The 19,137-nt window shown below is 40.0% G+C and overlaps 1 protein-coding gene across 1 annotated transcript in view; it reads left to right on the plus strand.

The window, feature by feature from the left end:
- Nucleotides 1-2,619: 2,619 nt before the first annotated feature.
- The window catches only part of Dennd6a (DENN domain containing 6A), a 53,195-nt gene continuing 36,677 nt past the window's right edge, over nt 2,620-19,137 (plus strand). The window contains exons 1-3 of the mRNA XM_075988843.1: nt 2,620-2,936; nt 13,648-13,686; nt 13,793-13,835. Of these exons, the coding sequence (XP_075844958.1) occupies nt 2,709-2,936; nt 13,648-13,686; nt 13,793-13,835 (310 nt within the window). The 5' untranslated portion in view covers nt 2,620-2,708. The remainder of the gene's footprint in view (nt 2,937-13,647; nt 13,687-13,792; nt 13,836-19,137) is intronic.

Consider the following 19,137-nt stretch of genomic DNA (forward strand, 5'->3'; position numbering starts at 1 on the left):
AGGCTTCACATATTCCCAGCATCCTTGAAAAGTTAATAATAGTAAATGACAATATTCCTCAAAGCAGAAATTGTATAAACTTGTTTCAGACCATAACACACTCTGAAGAGGATATGGCTTTTTTTTAAAAAATCTATCCACATCAATATTTCTGCTACTAAGGGTGATCCTTAACTTTACTTAGGTCAATCCACCTGTCTCAGCCTCCCGGGTGCTGAGATTAAAGGTGTGTGCCACCATGGCCCAGCGTGACAGGTTCTAATTTAAATGTTGTCCCTAGTTAATGTTCTGTGCTATACAAAGTTCCCAGGTTCAGATAGGGGGAGGAGATGGCTCAGCAACTAAGAACACCCGCTGTTCTTGCAGAAGACTAAGGATTGGCTCTCAGTACCCACAAAGGGACTTGCAATCCTCTTTAACTCTGGTTCCAGAGGATCTGGCATCCCCTTCTGGCCTCTGTGGGTATCAAATGCCACTTCAGTACACATACATATATAAAGGTAAAATACTCACACATTTAAAATAAAAATAATTGGGCTGGAGAGATGGCTCAGCAGTTAAGAGCATTGCCTGCTCTTCCAAAGGTCCTGAGTTCAATTCCCAGCAACCACATGGTGGCTTCCAACATCTCTAATGAGATCCAGTGCCCTCTTCTGGCCTGCAGGCATATATGCAGGCAGAACACTATATATAATAAACAAATAAATCTTTTTTAAAAAAATATTTATTTATTTATTTATTACGTATACAATATTCTGTCTGTGTGTATGCCTGCAGGCCAGAAGAGGGCACCAGACCCCATTACAGATGGTTGTGAGCCACCATGTGGTTGCTGGGAATTGAACTCAGGACCTTTGGAAGAGCAGGCAATGCTCTTAACCTCTGAGCCATCTCTCCAGCCCAACAAATAAATCTTTAATAATAAAATAAAAATAATCTTTTTAAAAAGGTCTTCAGCATGTACTACTACTGATGTCTGAGAATACTTTACTATCTCTTTAACGGTCACGTATTTTTATGTGTTTTAATGTTTTTCCTGCATTCCTGTCTGAGTACCATATATGTTTCTGGTGTCCTCAGAAATAAGAAGAGAGCACCAGATCCCCTGGAACTGGAATTACAGATAATTATGAACCACCACATGGGTGCTGGGAACTGAACCTGAGTCCTCTGTAAAAGCAGCAAGTGCTCCTAGCCACTCCCCATCCTTCTATAGTAAGATTCTTATCCATCAAAAAGACTCAGATTTACATCTGTTCTGCCACCTACTAGCTATGACGTCATCATTTGGAGCCCCAGTTTTGTTCTATGTAAAATGGAAACAATAGCGCTATCTTTTGAGGCTGTTGAGAGGCTCAGGCATGGGAATGAGTGCCAAAGCACAAATTGTAGGCTGTTTTTGGAAAATGTGGCGTGTGTTATCAGTTGCCTTCTATGCACTAGCCCAAGGATTACTGTGTTTTAAAGCCACTTTCAAAGAATAAATCCTAGTAGGTACTGAATAGATCCTATTCAGTGGTTTCCTGCTGTGCCAATAGTCAATGGCAATTGAACAGGGCAGGTGCCTCTTGAGTGCCCAGCCTAGTGCTGACCGACCTCTAACAAAGTAGTTTGAGACCAGGTCCCGTCTGCAGTGCTCAGAGAGCATGATCCAAAGGTGGCTTGACCAACTTGGCATTCCAGGAAAGTCTGGAGAGTTGAGTGAGTCATTCCAATAAGGAGGGCGTTGCCTTGGTAGAGCGCACACAGCCGAGTGAAAAGTACATCTTCTTATCAGAGGACTGCAGGGGTGAACGCACACTTGCATTAGAGTTGTTCCTATTCTTTTGGGACTGACTAGTCATGTAGCCTCTCAGAACATAAGTTTCCTTATCGGTGAAGAGAAACAAATTAGCCAAATGTGGGGGCCCATGCTACTAAACCTACCATCTTAGGAGGCAGAGACAAGAATGCCACAAGGTAGAAGCCAGCTGGAACTACATAAGACATAGGAGAGAGAGAGAGAGAAAGAGAAAGAGAGAGAGAGAGAGAGAGAGAGAGAGAGAGAGAGAGAGAGAGAGAGAGGCCCAGCATTAACAAACAAGATAGAGATATAATGTCCACCTACCATTTACTCGCGATGACATGTTCAATAAACTTATGTATTATATATATGATGTTCTATCTGCATGTACACCTGCACGCCAGAAGGGAGCATTACTTCCCACTACAGATGTGGCTGCTGGAAATTGAGCTCAGGTCCTCGGGGAGAGCAGTCAGTGCTCCTAATCTCTGAGCCATCTCTCCATCTCTGTTCAATAAACTTAATACCTGTATTCTAACTTGGCTCATCAACTGGCATAGAGTTAAGAGTTTAGCAAATACTAGTTACTGTTACCATTATGTTTTAATAATATTTTGATAATGAACGGTGTCATTCCAAGAATAATGAATCGCTTCCTTTCTTGAAGTGGAGATGCCATTCCTGAGCCACTGTTTGTTTAAAGAGCTGGGACACCAACAGGCCATACAGCCTCCCTGTCGTGGAGCCGGGGTGCAGGAAACTGCACTGAGCTTCGCTCCCAGGGTCACGTGGCGCGCGGCCTCGCCCCTATCCGGCGGCCCCGGAGTGTCTGCGGCCGGCGGCACTCGGTGCGCGTGCGCGGAGGCCTGCGCGCTCTGCGGCGCGGTCCTCTGTGGAGCCGGCGGGTGCGGATAGGGGGTGGCGGATGGCTCTGCGGGGCCCGGCGGCCTTCGGACCCGGTTCCCGCGGGTCGTTGGACGAGGCCGGGGCCGAGGGGCGCGAGGCGGCTGCCCTTTCGGCGGCGGGAGTCACGCCGGAGGACGAGGAGGAGGACGATGGGCGCCGGGGCCTGCTGCGCTGGGACGGCTTCTCGGCCTGGCTGCACTGCGTGTGCGTGGTGGGCTTCGACCTGGAGCTGGGCCAGGCGGTGGAGGTGAGGCCGGGCCGCACCCTGTCTCCACCCTTAGCCCGCCCGGGTCCTGGCGGCCGCGCATCCGGGCGTGGCTTGCAGCCCCTGCAGGGCTCAACGGGGCGGCGCTCCTCTGGCCCTTCCGTGGGAGGATCGTGGGCTGCGGCTAGGGGTGAAAAGTTCTTTATAGGCCCCTCCTAAATACTTGTTGATGTTCCTTATTTTAAGAACACGTTAATAACTGAAGGGTTTGAGGCACCCAGAAAAGGCTGCAACAGACAGGATGTTTGCTTGGGACTTTCAAGAAAGGAACAATACCCCTGACATATGGTGAATTATAGTGGCCAAACGTGCACGTCCAAGCGTGTGGGCGGACAGATTGTATTGTCAGTTGCTGAACTCATCTAAATCCAAGCAAAAATGCTTATCTCAGCATGCATTTTCTCCTTTTCCTCTCTTTGTTCCCATTTTCTGGTTTAGTGTGTCGTCGGGCCATTTTCCCTCCAGTGTCTCTTCTCTTACAGATGAAATCCAGGGACTTCCTAACACTAGGCAAGCTCTTCACCCTGTATCCCCATCCCCTGTCATTTAATCCTAATACTGATTCTGTAACAGTTGACTCAAACCTGATGTCATACGGAAAATCGCCTTGTAAGGCCTTCGAATTTAACTCACTTTTGGTTTTGTTTAGCATCCTTCTTTGTAGCTTAAGAGATTTGTCTTATTTTTCCAAGAGAACTGTTATTAGAAAGACGTATGTTCTAAAGTTTTTGGCATTTTTGTTGTTATTCTATTGGTGTCAGGGAAAAATTGTAATGTAATATAGGTGGCCTGAACTGGCCAGGGAGGTTCCAAGTGAGGAACTACTGCATTTGTATTCTACCGTCTTTCTGTCTTCTCTGCCGTTACACAGTTCATTAAATACTGAGTTTTCACTACGATCTAGACATTGTAGGATAGTAGCTATACAAATAAAAGGATGTTATAGACCGGTATTTGTAGATTTGTAGATAAGGTGAAGATCCAAGAATTAATCTCGGTAGTACATCGGATCAAATTTATTGCTTGACATAAATATTCAGTAAATATTTGTAGATAATAGATCGAGTTAGTACATAGAGAAATTAGTTATTTTATTTGTGGCAGGAAGAGCAATCTCTAAAGACTGAAGACATTGAAGATTTTTTTATGTGTGTATTTTGCCTCCATGACTATATGTACAGAGCATTTGTGTCTTATGTCCGTGGAGGCTGGAGAAAGGGGTCAGAGTCTCGGGATGTGTAGTTCCACAGTTCTGCCTACATGGGTGCTGAGAACTGACCTCAGATCTTCTGGAAGAGCTGAGCCATCTCTCCAGCCCCTGAAGACAATGTTTTATGCTAATTATTTGATGATAAACTGAAATTATATGTGTAGCAAAATGAAACTCAACTAGAGAGCAGAGGCTGTTGTATTGGTTGCATTAAAAATTATTTACACGCGGGTTTTTTGCCTACATGTGTGTATCTGCACCACACTCATGCCTGTTGCACCTGGAGGTCAGAAGAGGGCATCCAGCCCTCAGATGGGGAGTTACAGATGGTTGTGAACCTGGTCCTCTGGAAGAGCAGCCTAAGTGTTCTTACGCACTGAGTCTTCTCTTTAGCCCCTTTGATTGGTTTTGTAATCTCATCATTTGGAACATTGCTTTTAACATGAGTATTTTTTAAACAAGTGGAATATTTTCAATTTTAGTATAATTTTAAACAAGTTGAATATTAACAAATATAAATATTTAATAATATTAGTTGGGATGCTGAAAACTATGTATCTCTAAAGGGTACATACTGTTTTATTTCCCATCGCTACCACTGCACAGCGGTTTTTTTTATAATGTAGTTCTTAGCTTTTTTCTTTCTCAATATTTAAAGAAAAGTATTAACAGTATGAATTCCCTCAGAAAATGAGTAAGACAGGATTCTTCGATCTTCTGTTTTACTTTGTGTCCAGATTCAGGATCTTCCTCTAGGAAGTAAGGATGAGTATTGGGGAGATTCCTTCATAAAGGACCTAAAGAAAGATAAGCATGATAAGATGCAAAATGACTTTTGTTTTGTTTGGAAACTGGAGCCCACTCTAACCCTGGAGTACACGTAACCCAGACTAGCCTTGAACTCACAGCAGCCTTCCTGTCTCCATGTTTGGGACAAAACAATTTTGTTTTCCTTGTCTAAAAAAAAAATTACATTTATTTGTGTGTGTGCGCGCACGCGCTTGTGTGTGTGTGTGTGTGTGTGTGTGTGTGTGTGTGTGTGTGTATGATAGAGCACAAGCAGGAACGAGTTGATTCTTTCCTTTCACCATATGGGTCCTGGGGATCAAACTCAGGTTTTCAGGCTTGGAAGCAGCAAATTTCTTTTCCCTAAACAACTGGACCATCTCACTTGTTCTTGGCTTTTGTTCTTAGGGTCTCTTTATGTTGACCATGTTGGCTTCAAACTCAGAGATATATGTACACTGCCTCCTGAATATACCACCTTTTGTTTTATTTGTGGTTGTGAGCCTAGCTTTTAGCGGCTGAGCCATCCCTTCAGTCAGCTCTTTATTCTATTTTTTTGTTATTTTTTTTTTTATTTTCATGTGTACAGGTGTTTTGCCATGGCTGTTGGGACCCCTGGAACTGTAATTACAGACAGTTGTGAGTCACCATGTGAGTGCTGGGAATTGAACCCAGGTCCCCGGGAAAAGCAGTCAGTGCTTTTAACTGTTTCTCCAACCCCTCTTTATTTGCTAACTGAAAGAGACATAAAGGGTCTTTGCCTTTACTCTTTTTAAAATGAACAGAAGGCAGTAACTAATATAAGAAATTGTTGAAGATATATTTTGCTTTGGAATAGGCCAGCAAGAGTATTTAGGATGGGATTAGAAAGGTAGACTTGTAGCCAGTCAGGCATTGATGGCTTACGCCCCGTACCCGTAATCCCAGTACTCTTTAGGCAGAGAAATGCAGATCTCTGAGTTCAAGGCCAGTCCAGTTTACAGAACAGTTGAAGCCATATAGGGACATCAGCCTTCTTAAATTAAAACGAAGTGCAGAAACAGAGCCACTTTAAGTCATTTCTAAGAGTCAGCATGGAACAACAGTCCGGACCCTAGTCTCTGCAGGATGTGGTACTGCAGAGGTGTAAGCCTTCAGAACAGAGGCAGAAGGGTCAAGTCTACACTGGGAAAACATGCAGCAGCACCAAAATACAGCACTTGTGAGTTTGAGCTCTACTTTGCTCTACTTGGGGGATAACAGTAGTACACACGCCATTGCTTTGTGAAGTAAACTAGTGTTGGAAAATCATTCAGAACAGTACTGAGATTTAACAATGTCTTTGGGTGACACTGATTTTGTAGAAATTTTTTTTTTAAGTAAGGAAGCCAAAATGTAACCAATTTATCCCAAATCATAATATTTAGTAAGCCAGGATTTTGATTCCTTCTGACTCTAAAAGCTTGATTTTCTATTAATATGCAAGTTATCCTGCATGAAAAATGAAGCTACTCATAGAAAACAGAAGCAGTGCGGACCTGTGCATGCCAGGGATAACTTCCAGTGAGACGCCTACGTCATTGGCAATGACGGTTTGCCTTCTCCAGAGTCTCTCCCTTTATACAGTAATACCAAATAAAACATGCTGGGCACTTCTAACCTGGAAGTCTGAAATGTAAACGCTTCAAAACTTAAAACCTAAAAATCTTAAGTAGAATGAGTTTTCTTTAGAGCTTTAGATTTCTCACTTGATCAATTCATAAGGTCCCATTAAGTACTATAGTCTCAATTTTGAGGCCAGTATTATTTAAGTTTTGTTGGTACCTATTATAATAGGAACATTGAGGCTGTTTGGAGAGGCAATCATAGTTGGCTTGTTTATTTACCATGGCAGAAAGCTCTGCATTAGTATGTTTTCTGTAATGATAGCAAAAAGTGGACACTGGGTGATATATAAAGGGGAAAAAACCCTTTATTTAGCACTCAGCCCTAGACATCCAGGAGTGTGGCTGAAACATCGGCTAGCAAGGTCTTATGTCTCCATTACATTAGGGGGTGGCGTTATGGTGAGAACATGAGAAGGATGCTGAGAAAGATAGCAGGAGATCATGGGGGGTTCCTGGTTCTTTAAAAGGTAAAAGTTTTAACAACCCTCTCATAAGAACTAATTTCCCTAACACCATCGTTATTTTTGTTCTGGCCACTGCTCAGCGTCACACTGGGAACCAAGCTTCCTGCATGGGAACTTTATATGGATACGTACAAATCATGCGCAGACAGCAGATTCTGTCAAGTACCTTTTTAATTTTTTAAAATTATTTTTAATGTTTTTAATTATGGGTATATGCACATGAATGATGAAGGTGCCCTCAGAGGGTAGAGGCATCATGACCCCCTGCGACTGGAGTTATATGTGATTGTGAGACACATGACATGGATGCTGGAAATCAGTCTTCGGTCCCTTGGAAAAGCAGCAAGTTCTCCTAACCACTGAGTTATCTCTTTGTCCCTGTTTAGGTATCTTTTTTTAAGAGATGGATTCTTGTTCCAGGCATACTGGTACACATCTGTTTTCCCAGCACTTAGGTGAAGGCAGGAGGATTAGGAGTTGAAGCTTACTCTCAGCTACCTACTGAAATAGATAGTCAGCTATTGAAGTCAGCTTGGGCTTCATTAGACCCTTTATCAAAACCGACATGCTTGTGTGTACGTGTGTGTGTGTGTGTGTGTGTGTGTGTGTGTGTGTGTGTGAGTGCGCGCGCGCACACACACACACACACACACTCAGCTACCTATTGGGTTTGAAGTAGTTTTGGGCTCCATAAGACACACATAGGAAAAAAAGGCAAATATCTGGGCTCTTGCTGTGTTACTGAGGTTAGTGTCTCAAACCTGAGCTCAGGTGATCATCTTGTTTCTGTTCCCTGAGTACCCTCCTGTGCCCTGTTCTCTGTGAGGTGTCTGTTGGGTGGGGTGGGGGTAATTATTATTAATTCTTTATTATTATGTAATGAAAGATTGAATACGAGCATGCAGCAAGTTTTCTAGAAACTAAGTGAAAATTTTCCAATGGAAAATGAGAATTATTTTGAATATTAGAATTTAAGTTAAAAATTTTTACCTCACATCATAAATTTTGTGTATATTCATTCAAGAAAAACTGTAGAAAAGAGGAAAGGAGAAATCATTTGTTTCATGTCCTGGATAGAAGTTGGTAGCCAGAATTAAAATAGTTAAACAATTCTTAAGCATGGCCAAAGGACGTCACAGGCAAATCCAAAGCGTATTTCAGATCAGTGAATAGATTCTATAGTGTAATGTTATAATCGTCAGTTAAGTAGAAGGGTGTGAGACAGTGTAAGTCAGGTTAAAGATAATGTGAATAGCTAGCTGGGAATGGTGGTGTACACCTTTAGTCCTTTAGTCCTGATCACCCACAGAGTCAGGTAAATCTCAGTGAGTTCAAGGCCAGCCCAGTCTACATAGCATAGTGAGTGTCCAGCCAGCCGGAACTCCACAATGAGACTCTATCTCCAAACAAACAAAAATACATGAATATTTTTCTTTGGAAGGAAAATGTTTAATGATGGTTATACTGAAAGAGGGAGAATCTTGAGGTCACTGGGAGAAGGGCTATAATTTCCACTTGATGATTTTAAAGTGAATTATTAGCTGTGCCCAGGCACAGACTGTTAGAATGTTTCTTGTTTTAGTTCAGACATTTGCATCACAGCTCAGTGATTTTAGTGTTTCCCTGAGTTGCCCAACTAACACCACTAATCCAGTTGTAGAACATTTTCATCACTTCGAAAAGAAAACCAACACTTTTTTTCCCAGCCTTTGGCAACGACTGATCTATGTTTGACTGTGAATTTGCTTCTTGCGTACATTTCACATAAATGAAATCACACTTGTGGCTTTTTTTGTCTGTTTTTACTTAGCATGTTAGGTTTCATCTGTCAGGTATGTTAAGTCTTTTGGTCTTGCAATACAGTGCTGTCATCTACAAAGGTCTTACTTGAGAATTGAGAACTGTGGGACTGCCACAAAAAAAGTATCTCAAAAGGTCTTCAGTAGTTTATCATTTGGTGGTTTTCATGTGAGTATATCTTTTTCTGCTCTTGGTTATGTTCATAGAAGTGAAGTTGCTTGGCTTTATATGGTATATGTCTTAGTTGGGGTTCCTGTTGCTGTGAGGAGACACAATGACCCCAGCAACTCTTAGAAAGGAGAAACATTTAATTGGGTGGCTTACAGTTCAGAAGTTTGGTTCATTATCATCATAGTGAGACATGGCAGTGTGCAGGCAGACACGGTGCTGGAGAAGCAGCTGAGCGTCTGATATTTTGACTTGTAGGTCTTTCTTACTGGGAATGACATGAGTGCATATGAGACTATATTCTCCTATACTTCAATTTATTTATTTATTTATTTAGGTTTTTTGAGACAGGGTTTCTCTGTGGCTTTGGAGCCTGGAACTAGCTCTGTAGACCAGGCTGGTCTCGAACTCACAGAGATCCGCCTGCCTCTGCCTCCCGAGTGCTGGGATTAAAGGCATGCGCCACCATTGCCCAGCATTTATTTATATTTGTATGTATGTGTGTGTGATAAACATAAGGATAGTCTCATAAAACTGATTGTAGAATTGTTGAAGATAAGTTGTTTCAGGTCACTAAATTTGCTAGCATGAGTGAATCCAGCAAACCCTAGATTAACTTAACTGTAATCAGACATTACTTTGTTTTTGAGACAGCCCCACTGTGCTGTCCATGTTGTCTTGAAATCTATGTATAATCCAGGCTGACTTTAAAATCTTCCTTCCTGAGTGTTTCAAGTCCTGGGTTAACAGGCATTCACCAGTTCCCCCATCTTGTGCTGAGATTCGCACACACCATGACTTAAATAGAATGTAGTAATAGTGGTTTTAGTGTTATTTCAGCTTTAAAAATTGCGGGTGAAATAATCTGGACATGAAGGAAGGGAGACTTGGGTTTACATATTAAACCCTACTGGTGCAGTAGAACTACTTTGGGAGTGGATCTGCTGGAGCAGAGCTGCTTTTCTTTTGTTTCGTTTTTAAGAATCTACTCTGGGCTAGAGACTGTTCTAAGTTTAAAGCAGAGGTAAATAAAATAAGACAGTTCTTTTATAAATTTCCATTTGGGGAAAAATTAACAATGATTTTCTTGTTTTTATTTTTGTTGTTAAAAGTGACAAAATCTTAGCCCAAGTTGGCATAAGAAAATACAGTTTTGTTTGTTTGTTTACACTGGCCTCAGCTAATAGTAGGCAAACACTGTGACTCTCAAGCTGCATCCCCAATCCTCTTTCCTTTTGTTTAGAGACACATCTCACTCGGTTGCCCAGGCTGACTTTTATCTTTCTCTGCAGTAAAGGCTGGTCTTGAACTTAAAATCCTCCTGTCTTAGCTTCTCAAGTAGTTCTGATTACAGACCTGTGCCTCCAGACCTAGTTGAGAAAACAGTTTATCGATGAATACTGCCTCAAAATCCATAACTAAGTGTCACTCAGAGCATAATTATATTTATCAGCTAAACAGTGTTGTTAAAAGTTGGTTTTTCCCCATCCTCTTTCTCTGTAGATTAGATAAAATAATATAAAATATGAACAGCAGGAAGAGTTTTTAGAAAACAACACAGTACAGTATATTATTAATGGAAAATATTTAAAAATATATTTACATACTTGCTTCTTACTTTGAAGCTAAGCATGGGACCCAAAGCTGTCCACATGCTGGCAGGTACTCTAAACACCAAGCTGGACCCCAGCTACAGTGGGAAAGGGTTTTGTTGGAAGCAAAGAAGACTGAAGAAATTTGAAAGCAAATCAATTTGAGCTCTGGCCCAGAATTAAATAAGAAAAAGCTCTTAAAATATTAGAAGAAAGTACCAAACAATTGAAGACCTTGTTTCCTTAATTCCATTGATTTCTGGTCATATTTGTAATAATGTATTTATTTAACAGATCTTCTCATCTCACTGTTCTTTTTAAAGTTAGTCCTTGTTTTTATGCTATTCTTTTTTTTTTTTTGAGACAAAGTCTCAAGTATCTCAAGATGATCTTGAACTTTTATTACCTAGGAAGACTTTGACCTTGACTTTTTGATCTGATCTTTCCATCTCTGTTTCTAGTGTCTGGGTTATAGGCATGTGCCACTGTGCCAAATTTATGTGGTTCTGGGAATCCAACCCAGGGCTGTTGTGGATTATTCCTTTACACTATGTGAAGATGTGTCACTGTGATCGGTTTAATAAACAGCTAACTGACCAGTAGCTAGGTGGGAGGTATAGGCAGGACAGAGAGAGCTCTGGGAAGAAGAAGGCGGAGACACCAGGAGACACAGCAAACAGGATGCGCATTATGGAGATGAGGTAATAAAGCCATGAAGCAGGAAATAAATTAATAGAAATAGGTTAATTTAAATTATAAGTGCTAATTAGAAACAAGTCTGAGCTATCAGCTGAGCTTTCATAATAAGTCTCCATGTCATTACTGGGGAGCCAACGGTCCCAGTAAAAAAGGCCAACTACCCAGGGTTCCACTCACACTAGAAAAACGTTCTGCCAGCTGACAGCTGCCCCCTTTTGACTTTTTAGTGTTGGAATTCGCTCCCTAATACAATTTAAAACAAATACATATTACTATTAAACTTTACTGTGGTGCTGGGAAATTGAACCGAGGACCTCAAGCAGGCTAAATAAGTGCTCGGCCCCTAACCCCATATAATTTCAAAATATAAACCATGTGGTATAATTTAGACAATTGGGATTTTTACAATTAAAGAAGGGCGGTCTAATGATGCATGTCTGTAATCCTTGTATTTGAAAGCTGAGACAGGCAGGTTGCTCTGGATTTGAGGCCAGCTTGGACCATATCATAAAATTGTCAAAGAACAAAAATACTAAAACAAAACCTCCAAATTCTCAAAACAAAATGAAAAGAAACAGACATGCTAGTTACTTACATTTGTGAAACCGTACCTGGGAAACAGAGACCAGAAGATAAGGGGGTCAAGACCATCCTCAAACAAAACAACAAAAACTCAATTACAGACTGCTTCATATGGAAAAGTTTACAAAGTTCTGAGTCATAATGCCTAGTATATAGGAAATATTAAATTATGGGCCTGTGTGTATATGTGTAGGCCTCTCAGTCTCAGACAGCTTGTTGTGGGATATATGAGATTCCGTTTCAGAACAACAAACAAGAAAGACATATTGAAGTATTGAATACTTTCTTAAGGAGATAAAGCTGATTTTTTCTTTCTAGGTTTTATTTATTTATTTATTGGGACAGAGTTGTACTTTAACCCGAGCTGCCCTGAAACTTACTCTGCAGCCCAGGCTAGTTTCAAAACCTGCCTCAGCCTCATGGGTGTTGCGATTATAAGCTTGTGTCACCACAACATGCTAGGACCTACTTTTTAATCACTCATGGGAGTGGTTGATCTGTAGGATGAATGTCCTTGAGTCTTTTGTTGGCTGTTGCTGGTTCTGGCATCAGCTGCCCTGGCCTAGACCTTCCATTACAGAGCCTAATGTGTAGTTGTTTTCCAGCAGAGGGGTCTGTGGTCACTGCAGGTGCTAAATAGGAAAATACTTAATGAATGGTTAATTAAAGGAATGAGGGCTGTGTGCTTAGGATAGGCTTTATGGTAGAGATTTTTTAATTTTTAGGTTATTTTTCCTTTGTTATTTTTCTCTAAATGATGTATAGCATTCATGGAACCAGTTGAGAAGTATTATTTCTTGAACAGGTATGAGTTGAAATATGGATTATGTTTTCTTTACATTTTAAGTTTCAAACAGAAAAAGAGAATGAGTTTAGATTTCAGTCTTAGAGATACTTAGAGGTAATTTTGATGTAACTTTTGGAGCTAATGTAAGTTCTGCTTTGTTCTCCTACCTTCTTTCTTGTTACTAAAAACATTTTTATGTTTGAGACAGGCTTGCCATGTTTTCTGGGCTGTCCTTGAATGACCAGTTTCAAGGTACCCACTTGACTCAACCCTGCAAGGAGTGACTATACAATGACACCACAGAATCGACTGTGATTTCTTTTTTTTTTTCTTTTTTTGGTTTTTCGAGACAGGGTTTCTCTGTAGCTTTGGTGCCTGTCCCGGAACTAGCTCTTGTAGACCAGGCTGGCCTCAAACTCACAGAGATCCGCCTGCCTCTGCCTCCCAAGTGCTGGGATTAAAGGTGTGCGCCACCACCGCCCGGCTCGACTGTGATTTCTTAAAACCTTTTCTGGCCATAGCCAACCAGAACTGCTGTGGGACAATGCTCTTGTACACTGTAAAGATTTGTCACTCATATTAGTTTAATGAAATGTTGATTGGCCAGTAACCAGGCAGAAAATATAGGCAGAGCTACCAGACCGAGAGTTCTGGAAAGAGGAAAGGCAAAGAGTCAGTCACCAGCCAGATGCAGAGGAAGCAAGATGAGAATGCCTCACTGAGAAAAGGTACCAGGCCATGTGACTAAACATAGACAGGAATTATAGGTTAATTTAAGTTGTAAGAGCTAGTTAATAATAAGTCTGAGCAATAGGCCAGACAGTTTATAATTAATATAATCCTCTGTATGTTTCTTTGGGACTGAATGGCCGAAGAACTGGGTGAGACAGAAACTTCCATCTACACAGAACTTTAGAAGTACCGTTGTATGTTAACATAATGTAACATTTTTCTTCCAGGTAATTTATCCTCAACATTCCAAACTTACAGATAAAGAAGTAAGTAACTATGTTTTTCTGTGTAGTTCTCTATTATATTTTTTTGTTTTTGTTTTTGTTGGGGTGTGTGTATGCCAGCATTGATAGCTCTTGTTTTCTTTTTCAGAAAACCAACATTTGCTATTTGTCTTTTCCAGACTCAAATTCAGGTAACTATTTATCATATATGGTTCTTTTGAATCTTGTACTAATATGGATGATAGTCTTCACATACGACAAGTAATCAATATGGCACATTGGAATGCATGCTCAGTTTTAGCTCAACATACCTATGATTTGAGTTTTTGTTTAATGATGCCATGTCCTGTCATTGTTGATTTCACTTTTTTCAGCTCTTAAGGTAACTGTTAAAGCATGATGAGATAAAACATAAAAAGAACAATAAATTCTTAAAATAAAGATTAGATAGTATATTTGGGAACTGTATAGGTTTTTTATTTTTTTAGTTCAGAACTTAGGAATTTGCCTGGAACTGCAAATGCAGTAAAAAAATAAAAATTAATTCATGTATATCTGAATGTGGGTTTGTGCGCATGAGTGCAGTGCTCTCGGGGCCCAGAAGAGGTCAGCAGATCCTAGAGCTGGAGCTAGAGGCAGTTATCAGCCACTTTGGGTCTCTAGAAGAGCAGTAAACACTCTTAACTATCTAGTGATCTTTCTGGCTCCAAATTTTCCAAAAATTCACAAATCAGCAGAGATATAGTTGTGACATACTCCCATCAATTTGTTGCAGCTGTTCTTATGAGTTGAAATAAAATAGTGAAGTAGTGCTTAGTTTCTAGACTAGGCAAAGGTACACATTTGCCTATCATTAAGCTTGCATTCTCTGGTTCCTATGAGCTGTACTTGTGTGGTCCTCACCATTGACTTCTCTCAGGCTACATGTTTTTTACTTTTTTTTTTTTTTTAGTTTTTCGAGACAGGGTTTCTCTGTAGCTTTGGAGCCTGTCCTGGCACTAGCTCTTGTAGACCAGGCTGGCCTCGAACTCACAGAGATCTGCCTGCCTCTGTTTTTTACTTTCTAAACAGCTTCATAGACTTAAAGTGACAGAACACTCAGCCCCTCAGGCTGCACACAGAACCCTTAAGACAGAATTCCTCCAGTTTTCTTTTCTTTTGTGGTTATTTCTAATGTCTTGACAATTTAGGCCAGTTAATTTGATTTGGGAGATTTGACAGATCACTATTAATTTTTTTTCTGTGCAAATGCTTGCAGTTTTGTTTTGGTTTTCCTCTTATTTATGTTGAGCTCTGCCTTGGTAAGAGATGTGAAAGAAAACTAGTGTTTTTGTAAATAAATATTGCTCTTGGTTAAGTCTAGACGGTCTGCTGTCCTGATCTGAACTGATTAAAACTTAGAGTAGTTTTTGTTCATAATGATATTGTGACAGAGAAGTTGTCTGAATCTAACCTATTTCATTTAAGATTTTCCCAGTTGGTTGTGTACTATTCTCTCAATCTAGAACTGGCTGTCATAGGTCTCTTATTCCTCCTCCTCCTCTCTCTGTCTCTGTGTGTGTGTATGTGTGTAATGTGTGTGATGTGTGTAGCTGCACATGCTATGGAAGGCATGGTTAGAGGGCAACTTCATAGAATTGATTCTCTCTTACCATTTAAGTGGGTTCCACAGGTCAGTCTCAGGTTTCCCAGCTTGTGTAGCAAGTACCTTTACGATCTGAGCCATTTTGCTGTCTCAAGATTCTTACCTCTTGCTAGAGATGGCATTCACTTTAATCAGTATAAACAAACTTAGCTAAATAATATTTAACTTGTATAGTTTTATATATATATACCTTCCCACAGTTTACTACTTCTAGAAGGCCAAGCTGTTTAATGTATCAGAATTTAATTTCTAACTTCCTTTGGAGTGTCAACCTTTTCTGTAAGGTTTTCAGAAATGTAAAATAAGTCTTTTCTTTTAAAATATTTATTTATTTATTTATTATGTATACAATATTCTGTCTGTGTGTATGCCTGCAGGCCAGAAGAGGACACCAGACCCCATTACAGATGGTTGTGAGCCACCATGTGGTTGCTGGAAGTTGAACTCATGACTTTTGGAAGAGCAGGCAATGCTCTTAACCTCTAAGCCATTTCTCCAGCCTTAAAATAAATCTTTTCTATCATCCCCTCTCCCCACCAGTTTTTCAAGACAGGGTGTCTCTCTATAGGCCTGGCTGCCCTGGAACTCACTTTGAAGACCATGCTGTACTCTCACCTGGCTCAGCTTAACAAGTGCTAGGATTAAAGGCTTACCACCAGGCCCAGCTAAATCTTTTCTATTGTTAATATTTTATTGTTCAACTTAATGCACAGATCCTAGCCCCTGAAATACAAAGACTAGAAGAAAAACTTCCCTTCTCTTCCAAACATCAATGCTAAAAACAGTGTTAATAATTCCATGGTACTTTGGCAGCCTTTAAAATTTTATTCATTCATTCATTCATTTATTTATAGTATTGGGAGTTGAACCTTGTGCATGCCCAGGCAAGAACTCTACCACCAAGCTACTTGATAGGCTTGTTTTGTTTTGTTTTATTTGGTTGGTTTGGTTTTGGGTTTATTTGGGCTAGGGTTTCACTATATATAACTCTGGCTGTCCTGGAACTCTCTACTAGACCAAGCTGGCCTTGAACTCACAAAGACCCACCTGACTCTGCCTCCCAAGTATAGGGATTAAAGGTGTGCACCACTACACCTGGCACTTGATAGCCTTTTTGATAACATTTAATAGTATCTGTGTGGATCATTTTTTTTGGTAAGTTTAGACTCAAGTGTAAATCTATATAATTAAAATTTTAATATTTTAAGCATATGAATGACCTACAGATTTTTAAATATTTTCTTAATAAGCAACCCATCAAATGAAGTATAGTTTATTTTACCCAAAGCATGGTTGGAACATATAAGTGAAATTGTCAAGTGATATTGAAAGCAGCTTCATATATATATGTTATGTATATATATATGATTTTTTGAGCTCTACATTTTTCTCTGCTCCCCTCCCTGCCTCTCCCTTCCCCTTCAACACTCTCCCAAGGTCCAAATGCTCCCAATTTACTCAGGAGATCTTGCCTTTTTCTACTTCCCATGTATATTAGATCCATGTATGTCTCTCTTAGTGTCTTCATTATTGTTTAGGTTTTCTGGGATTATGATTTGTAGGCTGATTTTCTTTGTCTTATGTTTAAAAATCACTTATGAGTGAGTACATATGGTAAATGTCTTTCTGGGTTTGGGTTACCTCACTCAAAATGATGTTTTCTAGCTCCATCCATTTGCCTGCAAATTTCAAGGTGTCATTTTTTTTTCTGCTGTGTAGTACTCCATTGTGTAATTGTACCACATTTTCTTTATCCATTCTTCAGTCGAGGGGCATTTATGTTGTTTCCAGGTTCTGGCTATGACAAACAAAACTGCTGTGAACATAGTTGAGCACATGTCCTTGTGGCACAGTTGAGCATCCTTTGGATATGTGCCCAAAAATGGTATTGCTGGACCTTGAGGAAGGTTGTTTCCTAATTTTCTGAGAAATTGCCACACTGACATCCAAAGGGGATGTACTAGCTTGCATTCCCACCAGCAATACAGAAGTGTTCCCTTTACCCCACAACCTCTTCAGCATAAGTTGTCATCAGTGTTTTTGATCTTGTCCATTCTTACAAGTGTTAGATGGAATCTCAGAGTTGTTTTGATTTGCATTTCTCTGATGACTAAGGATGTTGAACATTTCTTTAAGTGTCTTTCAGCCATATTAGTTTCCTCTGTTGAGAGTTCTCTGTTTAGGTCTGTACTCCACTTTTTTATTAGATTATTTGGTTTTTTGATGACAATTTTTTTGAGTTCTTCATATATTTTGGAGATCAGACCTCTGTCTGACGTGGGGTTAGTGAAGATCTTTTCCCATTCTGTAGGCTGTTGTTTTGTCTTGTTGACTGTGTCCTTTGCTTCACAGAAGCTTTTCAATTTCAGGAGGTCCCATTTATTAATTGTTTCTCTCAGTGTCTGTGCTGCTGGGGTTATATTTAGGAAGTGGTCTCCTATGCCAATGTGTTCAAGTGTACTTCCCACTTTTTCTTCTGAGATTCAGTGTGGCTGGCTTTATGTTGAGGTCTTTGATTCATTTGGACTTGAGTTTTGTACATGGTGATAGATATGGATCTATTTTCATTCTTCTACTTGTTGATATCCAGTTATGCCAGCACCATTTGGCATAAGAAATATGCTTTCTTTTTTTCATTTGATATCTTTTGCTTCCTTGTCAAAAATCAGGTGTTCAAAGGTGTGGATTGATATCTGGGTCTTCGATTCAGTTCCATTGGTTCTCCTGTCTGTTCTTATGCCAATACCAGGCTGTTTTCAGTACTATAACTCTGTAGTAGAGTTTGAAGTTAGGGATTGTGATGCCTCCAGAAGTTCTTTTATTGTACAGGATTGTTTTTTGCTTTTCCATATGAAGTTGGGTACTCTTCTTTCAAGGTCTTTGAAGAATTTTGCTGGGCATTGCATTGAATATGTAGATTGCTTTTGGTAAGATAGTCATTTTTACTGTGTTAATTCTACCTACCCAAGAGCATGGGAGATCTTTCCACTTTCTGGTATGTTTCAATTTTTTTCTTCAAAGATTTAAAGTTCTCATCATACAAGTCTTCCACTTGTTTGGTCAGAGTTACTCCGAGATATTTTATGCTATTTGTGGCTATTGTGAAGGGTAATGTTTCTCTGATTTCTTTCTCAGCCTTTTTATCATCTGAGTACAGGAGGGCTACTGAGTTTTTTGAGTTAATCTTATATCCTGCTACATTACTGAAAATGTATGGGGTCGCCTATGTAAACTGTCATATCATCAGCAAACAGTGAGAGTTTGGCTTCTTTTCCGATTTATATCATTCAGTCTCTTTTTGGTGTCTTATTGCTCTAGCTAGGACTCAAGAACTATATTGAATAGATATAAAGAGAGTGGACAACCTTTGAATTCCTCTCCATTTAGTTTGATGTTGGCTGTTGGCTTGCTGTATATTGCCTTTATTATGTTTAGGTGTGTTGAAGGCAGCATCTTGGTAGTCTAATAAGCATGCTCTAGAGAGCATCTCAAGAGCCCAGAGCTCATAGTGGTTATCCAAACCACTGTTTTTCCTCTGTGTCTTGTAAATGGAAGTTATAATTACTGCTCCAGCTTTAAGATTGATTTAAAATTTCCAAAATAGCTTTTATTTACTGTGGAAGGAAATCTTGGCACAGCAGAGCAGACTTTAGGAAAGAATCATAAATCAAGATTTCCTTTCCATGATACACCCCCACTCAAATAAAAAGGTAGAATAGCAATTTAGACTGTAAGAAAACCACAGAAGGAAATACTTTTACAGTTCACAGTGAAACAGTTCACCAATTCTCCAACTCTGCCTTCATGTAAACCTTAGATCTTCATGATTTTAGAAAAAAAAATACTTG

Source organism: Microtus pennsylvanicus, chromosome 10, assembly GCF_037038515.1.
Source record: "Microtus pennsylvanicus isolate mMicPen1 chromosome 10, mMicPen1.hap1, whole genome shotgun sequence".
NCBI classification, from domain to species: domain Eukaryota; kingdom Metazoa; phylum Chordata; class Mammalia; order Rodentia; family Cricetidae; genus Microtus; species Microtus pennsylvanicus.